General features: G+C 36.3%; 1 protein-coding gene across 1 annotated transcript in view; it reads right to left on the minus strand.

The window, feature by feature from the left end:
• The window catches only part of LOC135200630 (uncharacterized), a gene marked incomplete at its 5' end in the record, with an annotated part of 90585 nt that overhangs the window by 62377 nt on the left and 708 nt on the right, over positions 1–27500 (minus strand). The window contains one exon of the mRNA XM_064229240.1: positions 26300–27500. This exon is cut by the window's right edge and continues 708 nt beyond it. Coding sequence (XP_064085310.1) covers positions 26300–27500 — 1201 coding nt within the window. The remainder of the gene's footprint in view (positions 1–26299) is intronic.

The following is a 27500-nucleotide window of genomic DNA, read 5'->3' on the forward strand; positions in this document are numbered from 1 at the left end:
GCAACAACCAAACAGATGGTCTACTTGACCTTAGGCTGTTTCCTTCTTGTATATTTCTTCTTTTTTTCTTTTCTTTGCTTTGCTTTTTTTTTGTTCTAAGATTTTCATTGAGTGACCAGAAACCACCCAGGATTCTCTCCCTTTTATTGTTGGGCCGTGATAAGTGTATGAAGGAAATGCCATAAATAGTTTAATTACCGACTGGTACCCCCTACTGTATCCCTACCCATTCTAAGGGAGGGGTAGTAACGGAGTCCTCCTACTCCTACCTCTACCCTCCTACCTCCCCATTCCCCTACAGAGATCCTTCTGTGCATGAGGAACTTCTGGTGAAAACTTCACCACTGAACTTCTGTCGCATCCCCCAGACCTTACCTTACCTTACCTTACCTTACATCTTGTTCGGGTTGCCCCAGGTCCCTCAGTGTGAGGCACCTCTAATGTCTACCAGAGTGTTGCTAGTACATCTTCCGGTATATTTTGCATCTTCCAATCTTGGATGGTCTGGGATGCAGTTTAGATATTTGTCGAGCTTATTCTTAAACACATCTACGCTCACTCCTGATATATTCCTCAGATGAGCTGGCAACGCATTGAATAGACGCTGCATTATCGATGCTGGTGCGTAGTGGATTAATGTCCTGTGTGCTTTCCTTATTTTTCCTGGTATAGTTTTGGGCACTATTAATCTACCTCTGCTTGCTCTTTCTGATATTTTTAGTTCCATGATATTTTCTGCTATTCCTTCTATCTGTTTCCATGCCTGAATTATCATGTAGCGTTCTCTTCTCCTTTCTAGACTATATAATTTTAAGAATTGTAGTCTTTCCCAGTAGTCTAGGTCCTTAACTTCTTCTATTCTAGCTGTAAAGGAACCTTTGTACACTCTCTATTTGTGCAATATCCTTTTGATAGTGTGGGTACCATATCATATTGCAATATTCAAGTGGACTACGAACATATGTTTTATAAAGCATAATCATGTGTTCAGCTTTTCTTGTTTTGAAGTGCCGTAACAACATTCCCATTTTTGCTTTACATTTTGCCAACAGAGTTGCTATTTGATCATTGCATAACATGTTCCTATTCATCATCACACCAAGGTCTTTAACTGCTTCCTTATTTGTGATGGTCTCATTATTAGGTCCCCTATATGCATATAGCTTTCTTTCTCTGTCTCCATAATTTATTGATTCAAATTTATCAGAGTTAAATACCATCCTATTACCTCTGCCCAATCATATACTTTGTTAAGGTCTCTTTGTAGAGCGTTCCTATCTTCATCACAAGTAATTTCTCTACTTATTCTTGTGTCATCTGCGAAACTACTCACTACCGAATCCTTCACATTATTGTCTATGTCTTTAATCATAATAACAAACAGTATTGCAGCTAACACCGTACCTTGCGGCACACCGGATATTACCTTGACTTCATCCGATTTCTCGTCGTTTGCAATAACTATCTGTTTTCTGTTGTGTAAAAATTCTTTTAACCATCTTCCTACTTTATCCACGATATTGTGTTTTCTAATTTTCTTCGCTAATATATTATGGTCTACTTTATCAAAAGCTTTTGCAAAGTCTAAATAAACCACATCTGTTTCATTTCCGCTTTTCATATTTTTGAATATGTTCTCACGGTGGACTAACAGTTGGGTTTGTGTACTTTTTCCGGGTACGAAACCATGTTGTCCTTTATTAAACAAATTATTTTTTATTAAATGTTTCATAATATTTTTCTTCATTACCCTTTCATACACTTTCATAATATGTGATGTTAGACTCACAGGCCTTATAATTACTTGCCTCTAGTCTTGATCCACTTTTGAAAGTAGGGGTAATATATGCTAATTTGTGCTCATCATAAATCTTGCCTGTATCTACACTTTGTCTTAATAATATTGCAAGTGGCTTTGCGATAGAATGAACTACTTTCTTTAACAAAATAGCAGGAATTCCATCAGGCCTGCAGCAGCTCCATTTTTAATTTCATTAATAGCCTGCACAATATCAGCTTCATTAATATCTATGTCAGCTAAATATTCACTATTTTCATCCCTTACTTCTATATCATTATCTTCATTATCTATTCTAGGGGTGAATTCTCTATATCGCTCTGCCAGTATGTTGCAAATTTCCTTTTTTTCATTCGTTAATCTCCCTTCAATTCTCAGAGGGCCTATTTCTATTCTTCTTTTATTCATCTTCTTCGCATATGAGTATAATAGCTTGGGGTTTTGCTTGATATTTAATAGGGTTTTTTCTTCCAAGTCCCGTTTTTCATTTTCTTTTGATTGTATAATCTTTTGTTCTGCATTTTCTATCTTACTTTTTAGTTCTATAACTTTCCATGCATTTTTTTCTTTTGCAAGACCTTTTTTCCACTTTCTGATTTTCTGGAACAAGATCCTTCTGTCTCTTGGTATGCATGAATGATGTTTACTTTTCTTCTTCGGTATATATTTTTCCACTATTTTCTCCAATATTTTATATAATATCTCCGTATTTACCCTTATGTCATCACTTACGAAAATGTTATCCCAATCTTTGTTTAATTCTTCATTAATTTCTGACCATTTTATATTTTTACTGTAGAAGTTGTATTTTCCATATCCTTCCCACTTTTTCATTTCTTGCTTATCTCTATTTTCACTTGCTTTGGAATGAACTGTTAATTCTATGACATTATGGTCTGAAAATACTCGCATTATAAACTATTATATCTTTAACATAATTCATCTCGTTCACAAATACTAGGTCTAAAGTATTTTCCTTTCTTGTTGGCAGGTGATTTATTTGTTGAATGTTGTATTCTAGTAGCATATCTAATAGCTTTTCAAATTGCCTCTTATCTTCTGCACTACTATTACTCTCTTTTTATATGTATAAGTACAACCACAATCTCCTATTCGTTCTTTCCATTCTACGAAAGGAAAGTTGAAGTCACCAGATAGGAGAATAGTCCAGTCCTTGTGATTTCTACATATATCATCCAATTTTTCAATTATTAAGTCAAACTCTTTAGTATTAGGAGGTCTATATATTACTATGTTCATCAATTTTTCAGATTCAAATTCTACCGCTATTAGTTCACATTCTGAGTTACTATATTTCTCATATATTTTTCCTTGTTTTTTGTCTTTCCCATATATTGCGGTTCCCCCTTGATTCCTATTTTTTCTATCTGATCTATAAGTTTGGAACCCTTTTATTTGATCATCATTCCCAGTCTCTTGGGAATACCAGGTTTCACTTATATTCATTATATCTATTTTCTTTTTCATTTTGGGTTAGTTCTTCTTTAAGTACTCTATTTTTCTTTTTGAGTTACTCGTAAACTAAACCCTGCGCATTCATCACTATGATGGTTTGCGTGTTTTCTCCTTCATTTAATACTGGTAGTAATAAGGATTTTCCCATGTCTTCTTTCCTGTTCTGGTATGTTGTTCTTTTTTTCATTTCCAGAAATTCTGACATTAAAAAATCCAACTTTTCCATAATATTTGATCTTCCTTCATCATAATTATTCATTTTGTGTCTGAATCTGCAATTTTCTCCGTTTCTGCAATATCCTCTTGCATAATAAATACAGTTATTATCTCTTGAGTAGAATTTCGGAGCTGATGCTTTGAAATTTTTTGCTGACACCTCTGCATATCTCATTGGTGGTTTGCTTTTCTCTTTTACCTGATATTCTTGATTTCTCTCTTTATTTGTTTCTTTCTTATTTTGGATTTTATTACTTGGTTGGTTATTTATTTGATTATGATTCATGGCTACAGGGTGCATATATTTGCATTTTTTGTCGAACTTACATCCTTTTCCTTCTTTTAGGTTTTTACATATTTTTGGATGCAGATCTCTGCAATCATCCCCATATCCATCTAAGTATGCACATTTACCATATATTTCATAGTTTTGACTATCTTAGGATGTTTGTAGTAACATCTTTCTCCAAATCTGCAATTCCCTCTTTTCAAAAGGTTGCAGATTTTGTCTTTCTTGTCTATTTTTTCCTCTTTCCCGTCATTGTATAGATCTGGGTAGAGCCTCTTCGGGATTTGCTTTTCTGTTGTCATATCGTAATTTATTTCTTCGTAGGTATGCTGCTTTATTGCCTCATATGTAGTATCAATGAGTATCTCTGCATCCATACTTTTATCTTGTTCTTTGTTTTCCTTATTTTTTTCTGTCATTTCATTTTTGTTTACTTCTCTTCCGTTTTTTCCTTCTTCTTCTTTTTCCTTTTTCTTTTTCTTCTTCTTCTTATTCTTCCTCCCTTTCTTCTTCATCCTCAACTATTTGTACATTCAATCTTGATTTAATAACATTGTCTATCCATGATAGACATTGGTTGAACAAAAAATTCTTGTATCTTTTCTCAAATCTTGTATTACCTCAGCACACTGTGGATGGGTCGGAATGTTGCATGCAGCACATTTTCTGATTAGATTTTGTGGATTGACTATGCTATACCAAACCTTACACAGTTTGCATGCTTTTGGCATTCTTTTTCCTAATGCATCAATTAGGATATTCACAAGATTCACCTTATTCATTTTCTTTGTCGGAATATGTTGGTTTATGTATATTTTCTTTATGAGTCTCTTGACCACTTGGATTTTATTTGGAACTTCTTCAATTATTTTCAAGATGTTTTCATTAGATTTGTTCCAGTTTGAAGGATTATATCCTTCTAATATATCTATGAATGCTTTTGTATCTTTTTTGGTTAGGACTGTTGCTGATTTCATAGATGAGAAATGCCAGTTCCCTTCCTGCTACCTCATCGTATTGCGAATCTGCTAGACACGCCAAATTACGCCACCTCTTCCCGCAGTTGGAACTTACTGCCATCTTGTTCTGATTTATAGTATTACACTTGATAAACTAACTTAGAAGACGCTTTATCCTACTATTTTCACACTAATCTTATCACCGATAGTTCACGAACACTTCTAGATATTTCTCAAATTCTAGTCGTATGTTAAACTTGTGATATCTGTTGATTAATCTGACTTCACGCGGGTACGACTCACCAAGCAGGGGTCCGGGGGCATATGTTGGTCCTGATAGCTATCTAAGGGTATAGAGGTGGTGGCCTGCTGCCTGATTTCAAGGTGTTGTATTCCCGAACGACGCCAGGGAAGAGATCCCAGGTTGAAATTAGGCGAGGGGGCCTTCAAGGGGAACCAGCGATGCTCCTCTGGGGTTATCAAAAGGAGCTGAAGACTAGTACCTCTGGTACTGGGCAGAAAAATGGGCACTGTTGGTTTTTCTTTATTCTGGGGCCTTCAAAAGGAGCTGGAAATTACCTCTGATACTGGACCGGAAAATGGGCATTATTGTCTTTTGTTTACTCTGGGGCCTTCAAAAGGAGCTGAAAGGTACCTCTGATACTGGACAGAAAAATGGGCACTGTTGGTTATTCTTTATTCTGGGGCCTTCAAAAGGAGCTGAAAAGTACCTCTGATTCTGGACAAAAAAATGGGCACATATGTCTTCAGTCTAAGGCCTTCAAGAGAAACTGGAAAGTATCTCTAATTCTGGACAGATAAATGTGCACAGATGTCTTTACTCTAAGGCCTTCAGAGGTAACTGTAAGAGCACCTCTTGTTCTGAACAGAAACATGTAGACAATATCATCAGACAAGATCAGCTCCAGCCTTGCCTGAAAGCTCTTACATCATCATGACTAACTGTCAAAAACACTGACTGCTGACCTTCCCAACGACAGAGAAGAAACAATGCAGAGGTCTTCTTGAAATTACTGTTAAAAATGCAATTCAACAGGAAATGTCGGTGTCCATCTGGGTAATACGTCCTCTACCACCAAAAAAAAACTGTGTAGCCGAGTCGTTTCTGTGACCTTACAGAGATATCTGGTCATGGGAGAAATTAAGACGTTTAAACGTTTCAAATTACACCCGAACGTGAAGGAAAGGGTACAGAAAAGGTGCAAAAACGTACAACAAACTAAATTATCGGCGAGGTCTCTTACTAAATGATGACAACGCGTTGAAATCTTCAGGAAAAGTTCGAAAATTATTTCCTGTACACAAAAGCCCTCACGATACGAATTCCTGGGCTGCCCAGGAGGAAATGATAAGGCTTTCTTTGCTGTTAGCTATTGCCAAGTGAAGATAAACCGACCAGCTCGAATCTTGTTGAGGTTATCGTGAACGGCCAAGACCACAGAAAGTAGTCAAAGGTCTGAGATGGTCTGCCTTAACTCCTTATGTAAGACTTTTCAAGGCTTAAACCTGTTTCAAGGGTTCTGTATCTTACCAGAATTCCTGATGTGAAGGGAAAGTGGCGGAAAAATGTCAAGAAAATGTTTATAAGGCGCCAAGAGGATCAAATCTAAGAGAATTGTGGGCGGTTCAGCAAGCTTTTGTCAGGATGCTGGGGTCCAATAATATGGCCACGAACCAAAGGATTGACAGCGAAAATATTAGCTGGACTTACTCCAATAAACCTTCAAGGAGTACCACTTCAATGGACGTTCCACATACGGCAAAACAAGCCAAGCCATGGGGCTTTCAAAATCCATGGATGTTCAGTACAGATGCCAAAAATATTAGACAGTAGCTGTTTAAAGAGAGCAAGGTCGTTATTAAGACACTCCACGAAGCAAAAGTGAAAGGACAGGGATTACACGACAGGAAACGACAGAAGGGGATTGCGCCTGCGTGACAGGGAGATGACAGCTGAGGGAAGGAAGGAGCTCTTAGGACGTCAAGATGATGATTACAGGAACTTACATAAAGAATACAAAATAAGGCAAAATAAAAGAAGAGTGATCCTGGGAGAGCAGAATCTTTCCCTCATATCCAGAATGTGAGAGAGAGAATGGGTTAGGATTACCTCGACGAGGTCGTCTCATTTTTAATGGTATATACTGCATTTTTCCTGGGGTTGTTTCACTGTTTTACAAAGCTGCTACCTACATCAGGCGACTAACAACTAAAAGTTCTGAAGGAGGTTTGATACTAGCGTATGGATGACTTAAGGAGTCAAATTGATTATTATCATTATTATTATTATGCAGAAAATAAACCCCTTTTCACATAGAACAAACCCACCAAAGGGGCCACTGACTTAAAATTCAAGTTTCTAAAGAATATTAGTGTTCATTTGACAGGAGTTACAGAAGACAATACAAAATAAGGAAGTTTTACATAAACTTCTCAAGACAAGAGAGCAGCAGGCAGGCATTTTAGGGCACTTAATGCCCAGCTGACCTTTCTTTTTTTTTTTATTATTTTTTTGTTCGGACACCTCGTTAAACAGTGGGTATGTTTTATCCGCTGAAGGGGTGTTGCCGAATATGGAACTGAAGGAAATATTTAGAAAGTAGGGATTTGTTATGTAAATGAGAGCAGGTATGAGAGGAATCTGGGATTGGGCCGAGAGAGAGAGAGAGAGAGAGAGAGCGAGAGAGAGAGAGAAAGGTGCGGTTGTCTCAAGGCATTCAGAAAAGAGAGAGAGAGAGAGAGAGAGAGAGAGAGAGAGAGAGGTGGGGCTGTCTGGAGACATTCAGAATGAATTTAATTATTTAGAAAGGAGAGAAATCTCTCATTACAGAAGCAATTCACCAAAGTAGTTCTTAGAATGCTGTTTTGAAAGATTTAATAAGGAGACATTTGCCATTTCAGAAGTGTTTTATATCCTCATATAATATAATATATTATATATATTATATATATATATATATGATATATATAATATACTATATATATAGATATATATTAATATATCATATATATATAGGTATATATATTATATTATGTTTGTGTCTCTATTTACTAGCTACACTTGTCCGTCTTTTCTGTGTCATTACATTTTGCAACGTATGTGATAAAAATGTGTTCTTGTTAAAAAACAACAACAACAACACGCAATAATAATAATAATAATAATAATAATAATAATAATAATAATAATAATAATAATAATAATAATAATAATGGGAAAGTAAATCCACAGTAGCATGCTTGTTTGATTTTGTTATTTAAATAAATAAATAATATTATATATATATATATATATATATATATATTTTATATAACAATATCAAATAGGCATAGGTACATACTACTGTGGATTTTCTCTCCCATTTTACTGACACATGATTATGATAATAATAAAAAAACCAATAATAATAATAATATAATAATAATAATAATAATAATATAATAATAATAATAATAATAATATTAATAATAGCGTCTACACCTCAAAAGTGAACCGGAATCAGGATTTTTTTTTTCTTTTTTACCGATTTCGGATTTATCAAGCGGCGTTTGATAAAATGTGCGTTTTCATGTCACTAAATGATCTTGTGCGAACACCTGCGCCCGACAGGTGTCCTGGGCTATGAAATATATACTACAGCGAATCCGGAATCGATTCGGGAAGAGACTAAACTATTATAGATTGGCCAATGTCACTGCAAGTTTTTATTTATTTTTTGTTATTATTATTATATTATTATTATTAGTATTATTTTCTACGTCAATTAAATGGCGCATACAATCAGAAAATTTGTTAATGTCTTTTCATAGACAATTATAAACTAGACGTGTGTGTGTGTGATTGTGTGTGTACTTTTTCTAGACCTATAGGCCTACATAAACTTTACACCCTATAGTAGGGGCAAGACCTATATAGACCTATTTAAACTTTACACCCTATAGTAGGGGCAAGACCTATATAGACCTATTTAAACTTTACACCCTATATAGTAGGGGCAAGACCTATATAGACCTACATAAACTTTACGGCCTAGTAGGAGCAAGACCTAGACCTACCTCAACTTTACGCCCTGGTAGCGGGCAAGGCCTAGACCTACATAAACTTTACACCCTACCTTACATACCTTACTATACCTTGCAGCTTGTTCGGGTTGCCCCAGGTCCCTCAGTGTGAGGCACCTTTAATGCCTACCAGAGAATTGCTTATGCATCTTCCGGTAGTAGGGGCGAGACCTAGGCCTGCATAAACTTTACGGCCTAATAGTGGGCAAGACCTAGACCTATATAAACTTTGCACCCTAGTAGAGGGCAAGTCCTAGACCTATATAAACCATATCAGTACCCAGCACGGACTGTTTACACGCCAGGGGCGCCGTCATTCACTAAAATGATCCTGCCGAAGGGCCCATGTGTCGATCGGGAAACATCTGCTGCTGCTACCGGTGTGTGACCAGGAAATAGTTTGAGTTCAGACGAAGAAGGCTTGAGAGAGAGAGAGAGAGAGAGAGAGAGAGAGAGAGAGAGGGAGAGAGAGAGAGAGAGAGAGAGAGAGAGAGAGGAGAGGAAGAATCGGTTGAGCAATTATATAGCCGGAGAATGAATTCATCTCTCATAAACGATGCACTTTTTTTTGTAACCTTTAGGACTCCATACGTCCACAAGATATAGATTTATAGGGGAATCAGAATATATAAATTTAAAATAGATTGTTTTCATAAAGTTGAATTTTGAAAACGGCCTTCTCCAGGGGCTGATATAATCGCTAGATAATTGCAAAATTGACAGTAGCATGTTTAACAGCTCTATATCATCCTGCGAGAGAGAGAGAGAGAGAGAGAGAGAGAGAGAGAGAGAGAGCTGGAAGATCACATGTATACTGATGTTGACTTTGAAAAGAATTCGCAGTTGGAGAGAGAGAGAGAGAGAGAGAGAGAGAGAGAGAGATTTTCAGTTGGAAAATAAAAAAAATTCAAAGTCGTATGTGTATATGAGAGAGAGAGAGAGAGAGAGAGAGAGAGAGAGAGAGAGAGCTAATCTCTGGGTTTTCCTCCTATGCCCTCAACGGTCGCCGTGGTGCCCCGGGTATTTCTAACGCCCCATGAATACAAATCAAGAAAAATTACGGACGGAACAAACAGACGTACGCAGGCACGCGCTTGCGCAGATATACATATACATACGTATAAGTTTGTATATGCACAGTCTTATCAATTCATACACATTAAATTTAATAAGTTTTTTTTCAATGTCTTTCAATTCTTTTTATGTTTTTTGGGGTCGGTTTTTTTTTTGGATTTGTTGAAATTCCCTCATCATCATTAGCGTCTAAATTGCGACGCTAGATAAATACGAATAAATAAATCAGTCGGTTTATTATCTTTGCTCGTACGCCATTGTGATTTTAGTACTAGAATAAATATAGATATATTTTCTCTCTCTCTCATACTTGTCTCTTTCTCTCCTATCTCTCTTTCTTTCACCTATTTGCCTCTCTCTCTCTCACAATTCTACTTGTCTCTTTCTCTCCTATCTCTCTCTCTCTTTCACCTATTTGTCACTCTCTCTCTCACACCAACCTATTTCCCTCTCTTTCTCTCCCACACACCTCTTTATCTCTCTTTCTCTCACCTATAACTCTCTCTCTCTCTCCCTCCCTCTCTCTCATGCCTATTTCTCTCTCTCCCCCTCCCTCTATCACTCTCTCTCTCCCCCTCCCTCTATCACTCTCTCTCCCTTCTCTCACTCCTATTTCTCTCTCCCTCCCTCCCCCTCTCTCTATTACTCTCTCTCTCACTCACACCTATTTCTCTCTCCCTCCCCCTCTCTCTCTCAGACAGATTTCTCTCTTTCTCCCTCCCTGCCCCCACTCTCTCTCTCTCTCTCTCACACACACCTTCCCGCTCTCTCTCTCTCTCTCTCTCTCTCTTACGCCTATTTCTCTCTCTCTCCCTACCCCCACCTCTCTCTCTCTAGCTCCTCTCTCTCTATCTATCACACACCTATATCTCTCTCTCTCCCTCCCTCCCCTCTCTCTCTCTCTCTCTTTCTCGCTCACACCTATTTCTCTCTCTTTCTCCTCCCCTCTCTCTCTCTCTCTCTCTCTCTCTCTCTCTCTCTCTCTCATAGTACTACATCTCCACGCCGCAAACATTCTCACGTATACAGAATCATCGTCGTCCTTAACAGCGCACGGACATACGAACGCACACAAAACGAAGAAGCTGGCGAACCGGTTGCATCCCACGACACAACATTTTATAATGGGGGTGGCAGCGCGCGCTCACACACACACACACACACACAAAACACACAAACAGACACACACAAACACTTAAAACAAAATGGCGGATTAGCGGGCGTCTCCTCCTCCCTCCCGTGAGCTAAACTTTAATGGCCGGTTGGTGGTGGCGCTGCTTCCGTAACTCAGTGATGCCAACCCCTCTAACCCTAATCCCCCTACAGGAGACGAGAAATTACCCTACACAACTGAAAATGACCCAACGTTCTGCGGCTATGATAATAAATCAATCTTCAGAGTATGTTTATATGCAATATCATGAATACTAATAAGCATGTTGATCGATACCTACCTTGTTACAATTACCCTACACTGGAAAATATTGCCCTGCTGTCTAAGATTATGCCCAGATTACCCTACGCGTAGGGCAATTACCCTACAGTTGGCAACACTGCTTCCGATAGACCGACGACAGTTTAATAAACTAATTCTTCTGCGTTGGTTAATCCGGGGTTAATCCCTGTTGGTGTTTACGGGGATTACTGAGGGATTGGTTGATATTGATGGGTTTGGCTGTCTGGGGATTTCCCGTTAAGTGATATATGTATTTTTTAATCTTTAATTGGTTTGTTTTAAGGTTCAATTAGGCCTATAGTGATGGGGTAGTTTGCGTTGCCTGAGTTTTCCCCATCAATTCATTTACTGTATTGCCTGAATTTACTATAAATTATGTGCTTCCCGAATTTCCCATATATTTTTAAATGCCTGAATTTCCCATCAAATATATTGTGTTTCCCGAATTTCCCATCAATTTTTGTATTACCTGAATTTCCCATCAGATGTTAAAATAATTAGATTGTTTTATAATTACCTGAATTTCCCACCAATTCTCGTAATTTGTTGCTTTACGCTTCCTAAATTTCCCATAAATATTTTTTAAAAATTTTGTTGCCACATGTTCCATATTTTTCCCATCAATCTTAAATCTTGTTTTTCTTTGTTACGCTTCCTAAATCTCCCATCAATTTCAAAAATATTGATGTTGTATGTTTCATGAATTTCCCATCAACTCCTGAAATCGCTAGTTTTTAATTTCCTGAAATTCTCATCAACTCTTAGCATCAATTAACTTCCCATCAGCACTTGAATATAATTATTTTATAATACACTAATTACTTTTCAGCGCCTTAATTTAATCGTCTCATATACCCTGGATTCTTACCAACTGCGTAATTAATTCTTTGGTTAAATATATATATGTATATATATATATATATATCTATATATATATATACATATATTCGCTTTTGCTTCAGTATGTTTACGAAGCCAAACTATATAGAACATATCTATAAAGTATACGTCTAGCCAATCCAAAAGCCCGTACCAAGCCCAAACCCGGATGAGGAAGATTAGTACTATAGGTCACATCGCTAGTATATTCACACACGCACCTCCTCCCCCCCACCCCAAGCCCACGGGACTGGCGTCACAGCCGCGAAGGTCATCGGAGAAGAAGAAAAATAAGACGTATATAACGCATAAGGATTCGTGCCACGCCTTCTGAACAGGAACTTGGGAATACCTTTAGTTGATCTATAGCATAGGTGCGTTTTACAAAGGATTCCTTGGGTCTTTTACAAAAGACTCATTTGGGTAATTTAACAAAAGACTCCTTGGGTATTTTACAAAAAAAAAAACACCCTTTGGGTCTTTACAAAAGAAAAACTCCTTGGGTATTTTACAAAAGACACCTTCGGGTCTTTTACAAAAGACTCCTTGGGTCTTTTACAAAAGACTCTTTGGGCCTTTTGCAAAAGATCTCTTAGGTCTTTTACAAAAAGACTCCTTGGGAAATTTCACAAAACGACCCCTACCCCTTGGTTCTTTTACAAAAGACACCTTTGGGTCTTTTACAATAGACAACCCTTGGGTCTTTCACAAAAGACTAACCCCCTTGGGTCTTTTACAAAAGACTCTTTAGGGTAATCTCACCAAAGACTCCTTGGATCTTTTACAAAGATCTCTTAGATCTTTTACAAAAGACTCCCAGGGTCTTTTATAATGATCTCTTAGGCCTTTGTAAAAGGCCACTCGGGTATTTGACAAAGACGCCTTACGTAGGTCTTTTACAAAAGATCTCTCTGGTCTTTTACAGAGATTTCTCAAGTCTTTGGTATTTTGATAATTGTTTTACGTATTCAACCAAGTTACTAATAAAGAATTGCATTAAAAGATGTGCTTTGACATAAAATATATAATAAGATGCTTCGGTAAACGCATTTTTAATACTCTAAGTCTTTAAATGCCTTATATTATTATTATTATATTATTATTATTATTATTATTATTATTATTATTATTATTATTATTATTATTATTATTATTATTATTATTATTATTATTATAGGAAGCCAAGCATTCATACTGAATAGCCTATGAGTCTAATATTAACTGGCAAAGCAAAGTGATACTAAAAAATGAATATATCAATCAATTTCCGACAATATTAATAAGGAAAACTAGATAAGATAACTTATATCAATATTATCGAGATGTTTACGTGGAAATATAATTACAGTATCGAGCCATCTTTGTCTACAAAACGAGAACTTCGACTAGGTAATCGCTGAATTAGGAAGGGGTCAAACTTGGAGCAAAGAGCCCGTGCTGGCATTAGGTTAGCTTATGTTTACGAAAAAATAAAACGCCCAAATTATTTATGTAAAGTAGGCCTAAGAGGGTGAGCTAAATATGGAATGCTCAAGTACATTAGGCCTATAAGAAGCCGACGGATGTGCGGTAATGAAATGAATGAGTACAAATAAGAAGTAATATTCAAACGTAATTATAATTATTAAAGAAAATCTCAAAAATGAAAATCGTAAATGCAAAGAAAAGCGAAAAATATCATTGGTATCTGGTCACCCCTGACGCCGTATGAGAACTGCGCTGCAGGGCGCTGCCAGGCGTACGACATTAGCTTCAGTTTGAAAAGTACCAAAATGTCAAATGAGAGTCTATGAACGGATACAAACAACGAAACTAATAAATGATCTATGACCATCTACGTGTCGCTGTGACCAATAGAAGTCGATGAAAGCGAGACGGGAATGACGTAGGAGATGAATAAGATAATTAACGTTGGTGAAATGAATGGAGAGATCATATTAATCAGGCGTTTCCATTTTCGCAGAGAGAGAGAGAGAGAGAGAGAGAGAGAGAGAGAGAGAGAGAGAGAGGAAATGCCAAGATGGGGTCTGTTGAAGCTCTACGAAGTATGCGATCAGAATACAGCCAGTGAGGGAAATACCCCCTTTATTTATTTATTTTTTTTTTTTTTTGAAGATCTCGTACATAAAATGATATTGCAAGATAAACAAAGTTTGCATATTATCTGTTTCTTCTGGCTTTGATGTAATTCACACGCTGTTAGAAAGAGGTGCGCCCTTGCGAGCGCGCATACACACACACATATATATAATGTGTATATATATATATATATATATATATAATATATATATATAATATATATATATCCAATAAAAGGAGCCCATAAAAACACCAAAATGTAGAGAGAAAAGTACTATATTTCAGAGACTGCTGTCTCTCTCTTCAGGTATATGAATGAGAAAAGTTTACAGAAAAGGTGGTATTTATACCAAGAGATTCGTCCACAAGTAAGCCAATTTAGGTCACCCCCGCTGATAATCTTCCTTTAATCTTCTTAGCGTTGGTTGAATGAACACTGCGTCGACGATGTCCGATGTCCAATTCCCTTTTGAGATGTTCATTACCTGCTTCTCTTTTATTAAGGCCGATTCCATCATTTGACTCTTGTACCGGCAGTTGCTGCTATAAATTACACGTGACATATATTCACTACTTTAGCTATCATGACAATACTATCAAGATAGGTCTAGCTAGCAACCTATTCTTAAGAGCCTTACGAATTTGTTCCCCAGATTTCCTGGAAAAAGAATTTGAACTAATTCGCAAGCAACTTTCATCTTTAAAGTATCCTGACCATATAATTGAGAAAGCATTCAAAAAGCAAACGTAATTTTCTACCGACCCCCAAAAGACAAGACCAGAGACACACCCAACAATAAAATAAAAATTCCCCACCTGGAGACGATTAAGAGAGTAACTCACACCCTTGGGAAATCCAACCCTTTTGCATTTACCTACCCAAATACCTTAGCCAAATCCCTGATTAACGTCCAACAAAAGACATCGCCCAAAGACTCTGGGGTATATGAGATCCCATGCCAGGACTGTGACCAATCTTACATCGGATTTACAGGTAAATCACTTCCCCAGAGATTAATACAACACAAACGGTCAGTTAGGTATGGACAACAGAACTCGGCTATTTTCAACCATATAAATGAACATAACCATAGAATAAACTGGAATATGTCCACGTGTAATTTATAGCAGCAACTGCCGTACAAGAGTCAAATGATGGAATCGGCCTTAATAAAAGAGAAGCAGGTAATGAACATCTCAAAAGGGAATTGGACATCGGACATCGTCGACGCAGTGTTCATTCAACCAACGCTTAAGAAGATTAAAGGAAGATTATCAGCGGGGGTGACCTAAATTGGCTTACTTGTGGACGAATCTCTTGGTATAAATACCACCTTTTCTGTAAACTTTTCTCATTCATATACCTGAAGAGAGAGACAGCAGTCTCTGAAATATAGTACTTTTCTCTCTACATTTTGGTGTTTTTATGGGCTCCTTTATTGGATGGAATTCTGTTGTTACAGAAACACTTGTTTTTACCAGTTATATATATATATATATATATATATATATATATAGATATATATATATATATATGTGTGTGGTGTGTGTGTGTGTGTGTGTGTGTGTGTGTGTGGTTTTTTCCCGAAAACTTTTGCTAATGGTTCCATGTTTAAGTTCAATACAATCTTGTATATGTATATAAATCATCGATCTTGGATTCTACCCCCGCTCTCTCTCTCTCTCTCTCTTTCACTCTCCTTCCCCTAATCTCTATCAATCGAGATAACCTATCGAAAAATATAAATGAATTCTTAACAACAACCTTTTTTCTTATCGGCGACATAGAAGGTTATTTATTTTCTCTTACCAATTCTATCTTATCTTTTTTCACCCGAACCGAAATTATCTCAAATGATTTCTCTAGAAGTCTAACAAAGACGTTGTTGATCAGAAAGTAACGCTTAATCTGTTATTATTATTATTATTATTATTATTATTATTATTATTATTATTATTATTATTATTATTATTATCCAAGAACTTATACATTCTTTTAGCTAACCGTAAATATCTATAAATCTGGTAAGCAAGTTTCCAAATAATAGAAAGAGACTAGCTATTGATATATCCATATTTCTACCTTTTCATCTGTGTGTGTGTGTGTGTGTGTGTGTGTGTATATATAGCGCAAACAATGCTTTACACAAAATTATTATTATTATTATTATTATTATTGTTATTATTATTATTATCATTATGACCGTGGGCTATCATTCTACGGATTAGTTGAACAAGTCCCCGCAGAATAGAAATGGAATAGATTTTAATCTATCTATGTATCTGATATGCGCTTCAAAAGAAATTATTATTACTATTATTATGGTTTTACATTGTTTCAGCTCAATGCAAAAAGCTTTCTAAGTATCTATCACTTTAAACAAAATTATTATCATGATTATCACATTGTCTCCCTCCTCTCCATCATTCTGGTCGTCTGTCTACGTCGTTTCGTCTGTTGTATGTCCTCTCCTTCTTATTATTCTCCTCTCCATCTCTGTAATTCTCACATTTATTTATTCCCACTTTTTTTAATTTTTTTAATTTTTTTGCTCTGGTGACCCCTTCCAAGAAACCATTTCTTTAGCAGGGTGTCAAATTTCCCGTCTACACACGTTTTGGGAGAGAGAGAGAGAGAGAGAGAGAGAGAGAGAGAGAGAGATAAGAGCTGGGAGATCACACGTACTGATGTTTACTTTGTAAAGAATAACCAGTTAAGAGAGAGAGAGAGAGAGAGAGAGAGAGAGAGAGAGAGAGTGAGAGAGAGAGAGAGAGAATTTTCAGTTGGAAAATTAAAACAAATTCAAAGTCGTATGTGTGTATGTGTTTGTGTTATTTGTGTGTGTGTGTGGAGAGAGAGGAGGAGAGAGAGAGGAGAGAGAGAGAGAGAGAGAGAGAGAGAGAGAGAGATTCTGCGTGTTAAACCCATTTATTCACATCTCTAGTGGACGAGATGCTCCCTTCTCTGTATACTTCGTCTTTCTCTATTGTCACGGTCGTTAGTGTCCTGTTTTCACCAACTGTTTGTTTTCGGGTCTCGGTAACGCCTATTGCCGCTGGCATCTGATTGCTAAGGTTTGTTTGTACACTTGGTGAAGAATTAGAGGCGACCGCTTGTGGTAGAAAAAGTCAGTCGCTGGTATTACTTTTATTATTCAAAAGATGATGAAACCTATTCGTATGGAACAAGTCCATTGTTTACTTAGTTTACTGTTAAGGATTGTGAAGAGGCAGAGGCGTTACGTAGCCAAGAAGCTCCATAAGAGTAATAGCTAACGTAATACCTGTAAAATATGCAGGTGGCTGCATCTTTCAGCTGAGGTGAAGTGCATCTAAGCCTTTGATTAAACTCTTTCCGGAACTGGGCACGAATACCCTTCTCAATTGCACAAACAATGCCCCATACAAAGACGAATAAGTCTCACTTAAATCAGACGCAGCTGCTTAGTTGAGCAAACGTAGAATGTAAAGAAAGCTTTTCCGGTTTCCTAGAGGCAGACAGATCCTGGAATATGACTTTAATCATTCCAGGAAAAGAAGCTGTTACTTTGAATGTCACAAAGTGGCCATTTTGAAGACCATAAAGTTGTCATTTGAAGTCCACAAAGTTGTCACTTTGAAGACCACAAAGTTGTGATTTTGAAGACTAAAAGTTGTGATTTTGAAGACTACAAAGTTGTGACTTTGAAGACTACAAAGTTGTGACTTTGAAGACTACAAAGTTGTGATTTTGAAGACTACAAAGTTGTGACTTTGAAGACTACAAAGTTGTGACTTTGAAGACTACAAAGTTGTGACTTTGAAGACCACAAAATGGTCACTTTGAAGACCACAAAGTTGTAATTTGAAGACCACAAAGTTGTAATTTGAAGACCACAAAGTTGTCATTGTTACTCTGAAGACCACAAAGTTGCCCCTTTGAAGACCAAAAAACTGTAAGGAATCAACTCACAAATCCTATGTTCTCGGAATTCTAGATACAAGGCTTCGGCAATAACGAATATCTTTGGCAAACCGTAACATACAAAATTCCATCTTCCGAATTAAGGAAAACTTTCAAATCACTTGACGTAAACACCACTCCAAAACCACAACTCGTTAACTATTACTGACAGCTTCCAATCGTCTCGAATTAGCTAGATGACCTTATTGCAAGTAATCAGTTGCATTATTCCTAATAAATATATAGGAATGGGTTCTATATATGAAAAATCATCGTGTTTGAATATTACTTTGATAGTTGATCCCTCACAAGAGTTAAATGTTAAGCATGACTGACTCTACTTAAAGAATTACTTTTTATACTTTTATCATTATTTAAGACAACTAAACTTCAGTTTCCTTGGGGCAAGAGCCTTTGCTGACATAAGGCCAGCTTAATCTTAGAGAGAAGTAGTTGAATTTCAGATTCTCGAATTACAGATTATAATGATAACCTCCGCTTTTGGTATTAATGTCTATAAAAATGCTACAGATTTATGTAATATATTTCCAATTATCCATAATGAGTGATTAAAACAGAGGACGAGTTTTTGATTGTCTGATAAATTTGATTTTTCATCGTAATTTATCTTAATTTACGGACGAGTATTAGGATGAAGTTAATCGAAAATAAACGAAAGAAATTGAATCAAAGATAATATACCTCGAAACTGAATCTCTTCCCCGAGTTCTCTGTTTCTTAGTAAATGCAGACGAAAGATAACGAAATAAATAAATAAAAAAAAAGTTAATGTAAAAATGTTGGTAATTTTGATAATAACCGACACGACATACCTCGAAGACATCATCACCCCCTATATAGCGAAAGGTCAGGTCATAATTCCGTGCTTTTTATATTTTTTCAAATTTTTTACATCGTTGGTCACTAGTATCGGTCTAATATATTCGACAGATTCTCAAGAACTTTTGACGGATGATTTGCCACCTGTCAACAATATACCCTCAAATTTTTATGGGAATCGGCCCGATCATTTATCGAAACTAAGAGTTTTTGTTACATTTTTTTTTCTATCTCGACGACCAACGTTCAGCGGAAGGAAATTGCTCGATGATTCGTGGTAGAAGTACCTCCAGGTGCACTCTAGTTCTCTCTCTCTCTCTCTCTCTCTCTCTCTCTCTCTCTCTCTCTCTCTCTCTCATTCAGGGAAGTCTCTCTCTCTCTCTCAATCAGGGATGTCTCTCTCTCTCTGAGCTCCGAGCAGCTTGGAAAGACCGAAAGAGAGAGAGAGAGAGAGAAGAGGAGAGAGAGAGAGACAGGGGGTTGGGGGATAGGATGGAGGTTGCACCTAATGAGTAGAAATTATTTTGAGAATTATTTTGAAAATAAACAAGGAAATAAATAAATAAATACTTAATCAAATGCATAAATAAATACATAAACAAATAATAAATAAATAAATAATACTTAAATACATAGACAAATAAATAAATAAATAAACTTATATAAACACATAAATAAATAAATAAAAACTTACATAAATACATAACTAAACAAGAAAATAAACATATAAACAACTAAATAAATAAATGAATAAAAAAATAGATGAAAGATAATTCGTTTATAACACTATGGCTATCCGAGTATCAACTCCTGGTCATGGAAATTAATAACCTTTACAAACAACTGTTTTTTGAGGCGTTCTTCCATCATTTTTATCATTTGAAAAAAATAATCAGCGCAGGGGATGGGGCTGCGAGCCCCACGCCCTAATCACTCACTAGCTCCTCATTATTAGCTATAGATACGACATGAATACAAGTACGTTTCTGAATCCCAATACAAGCGAAGTATTGTCTGAATATATATATACCCTCTTCGTCGACATACCAGGACCTGAATCGGAAATTAGTCAGATATGACCAATAGGGGATTATCTGCTCAGTATTTCCTTCGTAAAAGAACCGTCAGTTATTTATGTATTTATGTATGTATATATGTATATAATGTATATATGTATATATACACATATATCAGCTATTGAAGTCTGTATTACTGGAAGGAAGTAGATAACTTATAAAGGCTTGAAGCGTTGTGCAGGAATTGTCGGTGAGGTGTATGTATGTATATATATATATATATATATATATATATATATATATATATGTATGTATGTATGTATGTATATATAAATCTATCTATCTACAGTTATTACAACTTGTCAAAAACAATTCTATAACCGAGAGATTATATGACGCATTTCATGTCAATATAAATAAGAATTTGAAAATATTAGAATAAGTAAGCTAAAAACATGAAAACAACTACATAAGACCTACAATATACACTGCAGTAACTACTTATTATAAGAAAGATTGCACTTCATAAATAAATCCGTGTATACAGAATACATTTTACAAGGCTGAAGAATTATGTTTATTACATAATTCTAATGTTAGGGAATTTTCAACAATATCTTAAAAAGTAATTTTTGGAATAAACCTTGTTTTATTGTTTGTATGCTAAACGTGTTTTCGATAATTCTCATTACATTGTCGATCTAATAATAATACAATAATAATAATTAATAATAAAATAATAATAATAAAAAACTAATAATAATATAGTATTCTATATATCCAATTATTATTAATAAAGAAATCTAATATTGCGTTACAGTACTGTATATTAAAATAATAATAATCATAACAATAATAATAATAATAATAATAATAATAATAATAATAAAATAATAATAATATACAGTATTCTACATTTAAAGAAAATAATAATATAATAATAATAATTAATAATAATAATAATAATAATAAATAATAATAAAAATAATAATAATAATAATAATAATAATAATAATAATAATAATAACAAAACAATCTAATATTGTGTTTAAATATTCTATAATTACAACAGTAATAATAATAATAATAAAATAATAATAATAATAATAATAATAATAATAATAATAATAATAATAATAATAATAATAATAATAATGATATTGTATAACTGTATTCTAAACACAAGTAACTAAGTGTTTACGTCAAACAAAACAATTCTAAAAGCCACAGAACTCAGCCAGAACAATTGTTTCCTAATGTTTAGACTCGCTCAGATAGCGCAATCACGCTTCTAAGTAAGCTTAACTTGTTATATATAACTGTTTGTTGATGTATTTTTTTAAAGTTATGTCTAGCTTCCCACATTTTCACTTGTATTTGGTAAAATACTTACCGACGTTTTTATTTATTTTACTTTTTTTTTTTAGTAATTGGTACTTTGGTACAAGACTGTATTTTCCATCTGTGAAGGAAATATAAGTGTGATATGGAACGTATTTCTTTTGTGTAAGTACTAAAGCTTGATTTCACTAATGCGCACATATGTTTATGCACACACACGCACACACACACACACACACACACATATATATATATATGTATATATATATATATATACACACACACATATATATATATATATTAAGATATATATATATTATATATATATATATATATATAATATATATATATATATATATATATTAAATTCCCCCTCGGTTAAACATATATGAAAATATATTAATTCCGGGGTAGAGCGAATTAGATATTAAAGGACATTTGTAGCTCGATATATGTATGAATCACGGTAATGTGATATGACTTATATATATATATCATATGTAGATCTTATGAGCATAAACGAATTCAGTAAACGTGAAGTAAAGATATTTTTTAATTGCTAAAAATAATGCTACATTTTTTCTTTCAATATGGAAAACGAATAAACAAAAAGAAAAACAAATCAACAGTGATAACAGTAACGAATAATAATAATAATATAATAATAATAATAATAATAATAATAATAATAATAATAATAATAATAATAATAATAATAATAATAATAATAATGGAAGGAAGAAGGGCCGTGCTGAAAAATTTTCACCGCTGAATATAATAATAATAATAATAATAATAATAATAATAATAATAATAATAATAATAATAATAATAATAATAATAATAATAATAATAAATTTAAAAGAAGAAAATAGCCAAGACGGAATATTGCTTAGAATATTTCTTGTAATCAGTAAAAGCAAATATTAAATAATATAAATTGCAGTCTTACAAATAATCAGGCTTTGTATTACATTTATATTGTCTTTCTCCCTTTGGATAATTAATTATAGTAATGATATTATTATTATTATTATTATTATTATTATTATTATTATTATTATTATTATTATTATTATTATTATTATTATTATTATTTATTATTATTATCATAATACCCAACTTTTACGGATTTTTGATATATTATTGTTGTTGTGGGATGAAAATTATAACCTTAAAACATTTTGTGATTGTTTCTGATTGTACAGTTGTGGTATATGAGGTTTTAGAAATAATAATAATAATAATAATAAAATAATAATAATAATAATAATAATAATAATAATAATAATAATAATAATAATAATAATAATAATAATAGTTCAAATATAAAACGCGCCATTAATAATGAGTATATTTTAATTGCAGTTGTATATTTTCAATATTGTTGTCAAATAATGATAATAATAATGATAATAAACAATACTGTATTTTATTATTATTATTTACGTTTATTATTTATTATTATTATTATTAATTATCATTTTTTATTTATTTATTTTATTATTAATTATTATTATTATTATTATTAATTATTTATTATTATTATTCATTATTATTATTATTATTATTTATTGATTAATATTATTTTATTATTTATTATGTTATTTTATATTACTATTATTATGCCAAAAATTTGAACGATGTCAATAATATATCTCTTGGGCTATTTACAATATTCAAATGCATTTTTATTAATTGACGCAAAAAGAAAGAGAGAAAAACATCCCTTTTGAAATATTTTCTGGTTCTTAATAAAATCATTTCTTCATTTCACTTATCTACATCCAAAATTCATTTCAAATTATCACCATCCATAAAAAAATAAAAAAAATTCGACCACAATTAAAATTAAAACAAAACAAAAACGTGCCCGAGTTGAAAAAATATTTTCACCAGAACAAAATAAAATTATAATAATGAAAATCGGTATATTATTGATTTCTTTGCCACACACACACACACACACACACACACACACACACACACACACACATATATATATATATATATATATATATATATATATAGATATATATATATATATATATATACATATATATATATATATAGACTAAGCAACATTAGCAGCAATCGTATATATGGGTTATGCTTCTGCAACATTAGAAATTGGGCCGACCCGACTAGACTGACCTATACCCGACCCGACCGACATCGGCTACTTTTTCTGCCGAAAATAGAGAAAAAGAAGTGAACTTTCTTCAGATGAATTTTGCTGGCCAGCTGGATGTGTCAGTCAGTCAATCAGTCAATCAGAAAGTCAGTCTAAAGTCAGTCAGTCAATGAGTGGGTCAATCAGAAAGTCAGTCAAGAGTCAGTCAATCAGAAAGTCAGTCAAAATTCAGTCAGTCAGAAAGTCAGTCAGTCAAAAGTCAGTCAATCAGCCAGTGAGTCAATCAGAAATTTCGTGAGTCGATCATGAAGTCAGTCAGTGAGTCAATCCATCAATCAATCAATTAGTGAGCCAGTCAATCAGTCAGAGAGGCAATCTCTTAGAGTGTCAGCGAGTCAGTCAATCAGTCAGTCAGTCAATCAATCAATCAATCAATCAGTCAGCCAGTCAGTGAATCCAGCAATCAATTAATCAGTCAGTGAGTCAGTCAATCAATCAGAGAAGCTATCATTCAGTCAGTTAATGAGTCAGTCAATCAGTGAGTGAGTGTGTCAATCAGTCAGAGAGGCTATCACTCAGTGAATGAGTTAGTGAGTCAGTCAGTTAATCAGTGAGTGAGTGAATCAATCAGTCAGTTAATTGCATGTAACGACACATCAAGACGACGTCTTAGCGAAAAACCTGGTGGAGGAGGAAGAGGAGGAAGAGGAGGAGGAGGAGGAGGCGCCCTTACGTTGGCCCCACCATGACCTTTCGGGGGCCTCTCGCTCGCTTATAGAATTCGGTGCCCATTCCAGGAACCGTATTATTGGGACGGCCGCGTTATTCACCTCTCCTCTCTACTGGGTCCTCCTGTCTTCTTCTGCTACGTTATTTTTTATTACTTTTGTTGTTGTCTTCTACTGTCTTCTGCTGTATTCTGCTGTGTTTTTCTGTCTTCTGCTGTATTCTGCTGTGTTTTTCTGTCTTCTGCTGTATTCTGCTGTGTTTTTCTGTCCTCTACTGTATTCTGCTGTCTCTTTCTGCCTTCTGCTCTGTTTTTCTGTCTTCTACTGTATTCTGCTGTGTTTTTTCTCTTCTGCTGTCTCTTTCTGTCTTCTGCTGTGTTTTTTTTTATCTTCTGCTGTCTTATACTGCATTCTGCTGTGTTTTTCTGTCCTCTATTGTATCCTGCTGTATTTTTCTGTTTTCTACTGTATTCTACTGTGTTTTTGTCTTCTGCTATCTCTGTCTGTCTTCTACTGTCTTCTGCTGTGTTTTTCTGTTGTCCTCTACTGTATTCTGCTGTGTTTTTCCGTCTTCTGCTGTCTTCTACTGCATTCTGCTGTCTCTTTCTGCCTTCTGCTGTGCTTTTCTGTCTTCTACTGCATTCCGCTGTCTCTTTCTGTCTTCTGGTGCGTTTTCTGTCGTCTACTGCATTCTCCTGTCGGACTGAAAGTCTCCTTTTCCTCGGTGGTTTCTAATTGGCTGGATTAGAGTAGTTAATGACTATCTAATTACGTGGTTTGGTAGTTTTGTCTCCTCTCAGGAGGAACGAGTATCGTCTCACGAGATATAAAAAAATAGAGAGAGAGAAAAAAAAAAAGAGATCTTGCTGTAATTTCGCTGTGCTTGTTCGGATGGTCGTCATGCACGCAAGCACGTACACACACAAACACACACAAATATATGTACATATACATATACTTATGTATATGTATGTATGTATGTATATTATAAATTTTACATGTCCATGCTTAGTGACAGAGATAAAAAAAACGAACAGAGAGAGAGAGAGAGAGAGAGAGAGAGAGAAGAGATTTTCAATGGAGTAGTACACTTAATGGCCTCTCTCTCTCTCTCTCTCTGCCTTCTGCTGCAGCCTGCGTGAAGGAGCGATTCCCAGAAGGCGGGCCAACGGTTTCAGAGACCGACCGCACACACCATATCCGCTGGTGCATGCAGGAAGTATCAAGCGCCCCTTTTTCCACATTACGAGATGAATTACTTCTTCTGTTTTTTATTTTTTTTCTTTTTTTTTTTTTTTTTTTTTTTTGTTTTTTTTTTTTTTTTTTTTTTTTTTTTTTTGCGCGCGATGCATAAGGCCCCACACTCTAAATTCTAAGCCTGTCGCGATACGATCGGAGACTGACGGGCGGCGACCTACTTATTCTTCTTCTTCTTCAGAATCAGGGGAAACTGCTGCTTCTGTGGGCGGGGCCTGCCAGCAGCTAGCAGCAGCAGAAGCAGAGAAGCAGCAGGCAGGCATCTCTATCTTAGATTAATATATATATATATATTATATTTATAAAAAGCTCCATAACTTGCTACTTTACTGCACATATACACGCATACACGAGCGCACACGAATACACAAACCTAACGTACACATGCACGCATACATTTCACATTCACTCGCTGGCTTGGCATAAAAAGGAGTAAAAAAAAAAAAAAACTGCATACACACGCATGCACAAGCACAAATGCACATTTCACTTTCAGAGGGAACTTCCTGCTCTCATGACATCATTCATTTTTGAACTTTTGGCGAACGCTCGCTGGACGTCGGCGGGTAAAAGGAAGAAGAAGAAGAATAAAAAAAAAATAGGGGTTTGAATGGCGCGTTGCAATTACGTTTTAAGGGAAAAACAAACTGCGCGCGCAGCGCAGCTCTTCGTAAGAAGAAGAAGAAAGAAGAAAGAAGAAGAAAGAAGCAGTTCAAAATCGAGTGACTCACCTGGCGGGACGCAGACTCTGTTCGCTTCTGCTTCTTCTGCTGTTTCTGCTTCTGCTTCTGCCTCGTCGATGCTATAAGCGTCATCCCCTCTTCCTCTTCTTCCTCCTCCTCCTGCGACGTCGCCGACGACGTCGTCGTCATCTCGAGTGGTGTGGTGACGAGGAGGCGACTCCTGACGTCGTAGTAGGTCTTCCTCCTCCTCCTCCTCCTCCTCCTCGTCCGGCGGTGGCCCTCTGGGGGCGCTGGGGAAGGGCGAGTGAGACTTTCCTTTCGTTGGGGGGGAACTTCGCCCCCCGGATTCGAACGGCCGCCGTCCGGATCCCGCCGCCGCCGCCTCACTGTCCATGGGATACTCCTCTATCCCCACCTCACTGTGTGTGAAGCCCGGTTGCCCCAGCGACCACCTCCTCTTCCACTCACCACGCCCCCACCGCCGCGCTCCTGCTCTCCCTTCATCGCCCTTTTCCGACGGGTACTGGTCCCCCTCTTCCCTCTCCCCCTCCTCCTCCTCCTCCTGAGCCTCCTCTTCCTTCCTCTGCCCCTCCCCTCGCCTCTCCTGCTGCTGGTGCTGATGCTGAAGGAACCGAGGGTTCTGCTGGCGCTGGTGCTGCTGCCAACGCCTGCGTCGCAGGCAGCGGCTTTCGTCTGCTGATGCTGCAGCGGCTGCCGAGGCGGAGAAGAAGGACGCGCTGCCCGTCAGCGGAGACCTGGGGGGCAGCAGCAGGTCCGATCTCTGTCGGGTCGTAGGGGGGCTCAGGGCCCCGATGGTGATCGCCGCCGCCGCTGCTGACGAAGACGAAGAAGAAGAAGTATTGAGGGGCGAGCGGGACGCGGAACGGGGGCGCCGGCGACTTTGGAGGAGGGGGACTAACGTGGCCCCCTCGACCTGGGCGACCTCCTGGCTGGCCGGGCTGAGTGTTTCAGGTACGACGGGAGAGAGCACGGCCGTCTGCAGCGCCTGCTGCTGCGAGGACGGCCAGATGACAATGCCGCCACTGCCGGGAGCGACGTCCCTCGGCTGCTGGGGAGGAACCCAGGAGCACGTGACGGCCTGGTTGGGGATGGAGAGATCGGAGCACACTTGCTGCAGGTGCTCCCGGCTCCAGCATTCGAGCCCTACCGTGGCGCCGCCGATGCTCGACCAATCGCCGGCGACCTCCTCTGAGGTAGCAGTAGCAGTAGCAGTCGCAGGGGCCAGCTG

This window comes from Macrobrachium nipponense, chromosome 27, assembly GCF_015104395.2.
Source record: "Macrobrachium nipponense isolate FS-2020 chromosome 27, ASM1510439v2, whole genome shotgun sequence".
NCBI classification, from domain to species: Eukaryota; Metazoa; Arthropoda; class Malacostraca; order Decapoda; family Palaemonidae; genus Macrobrachium; species Macrobrachium nipponense.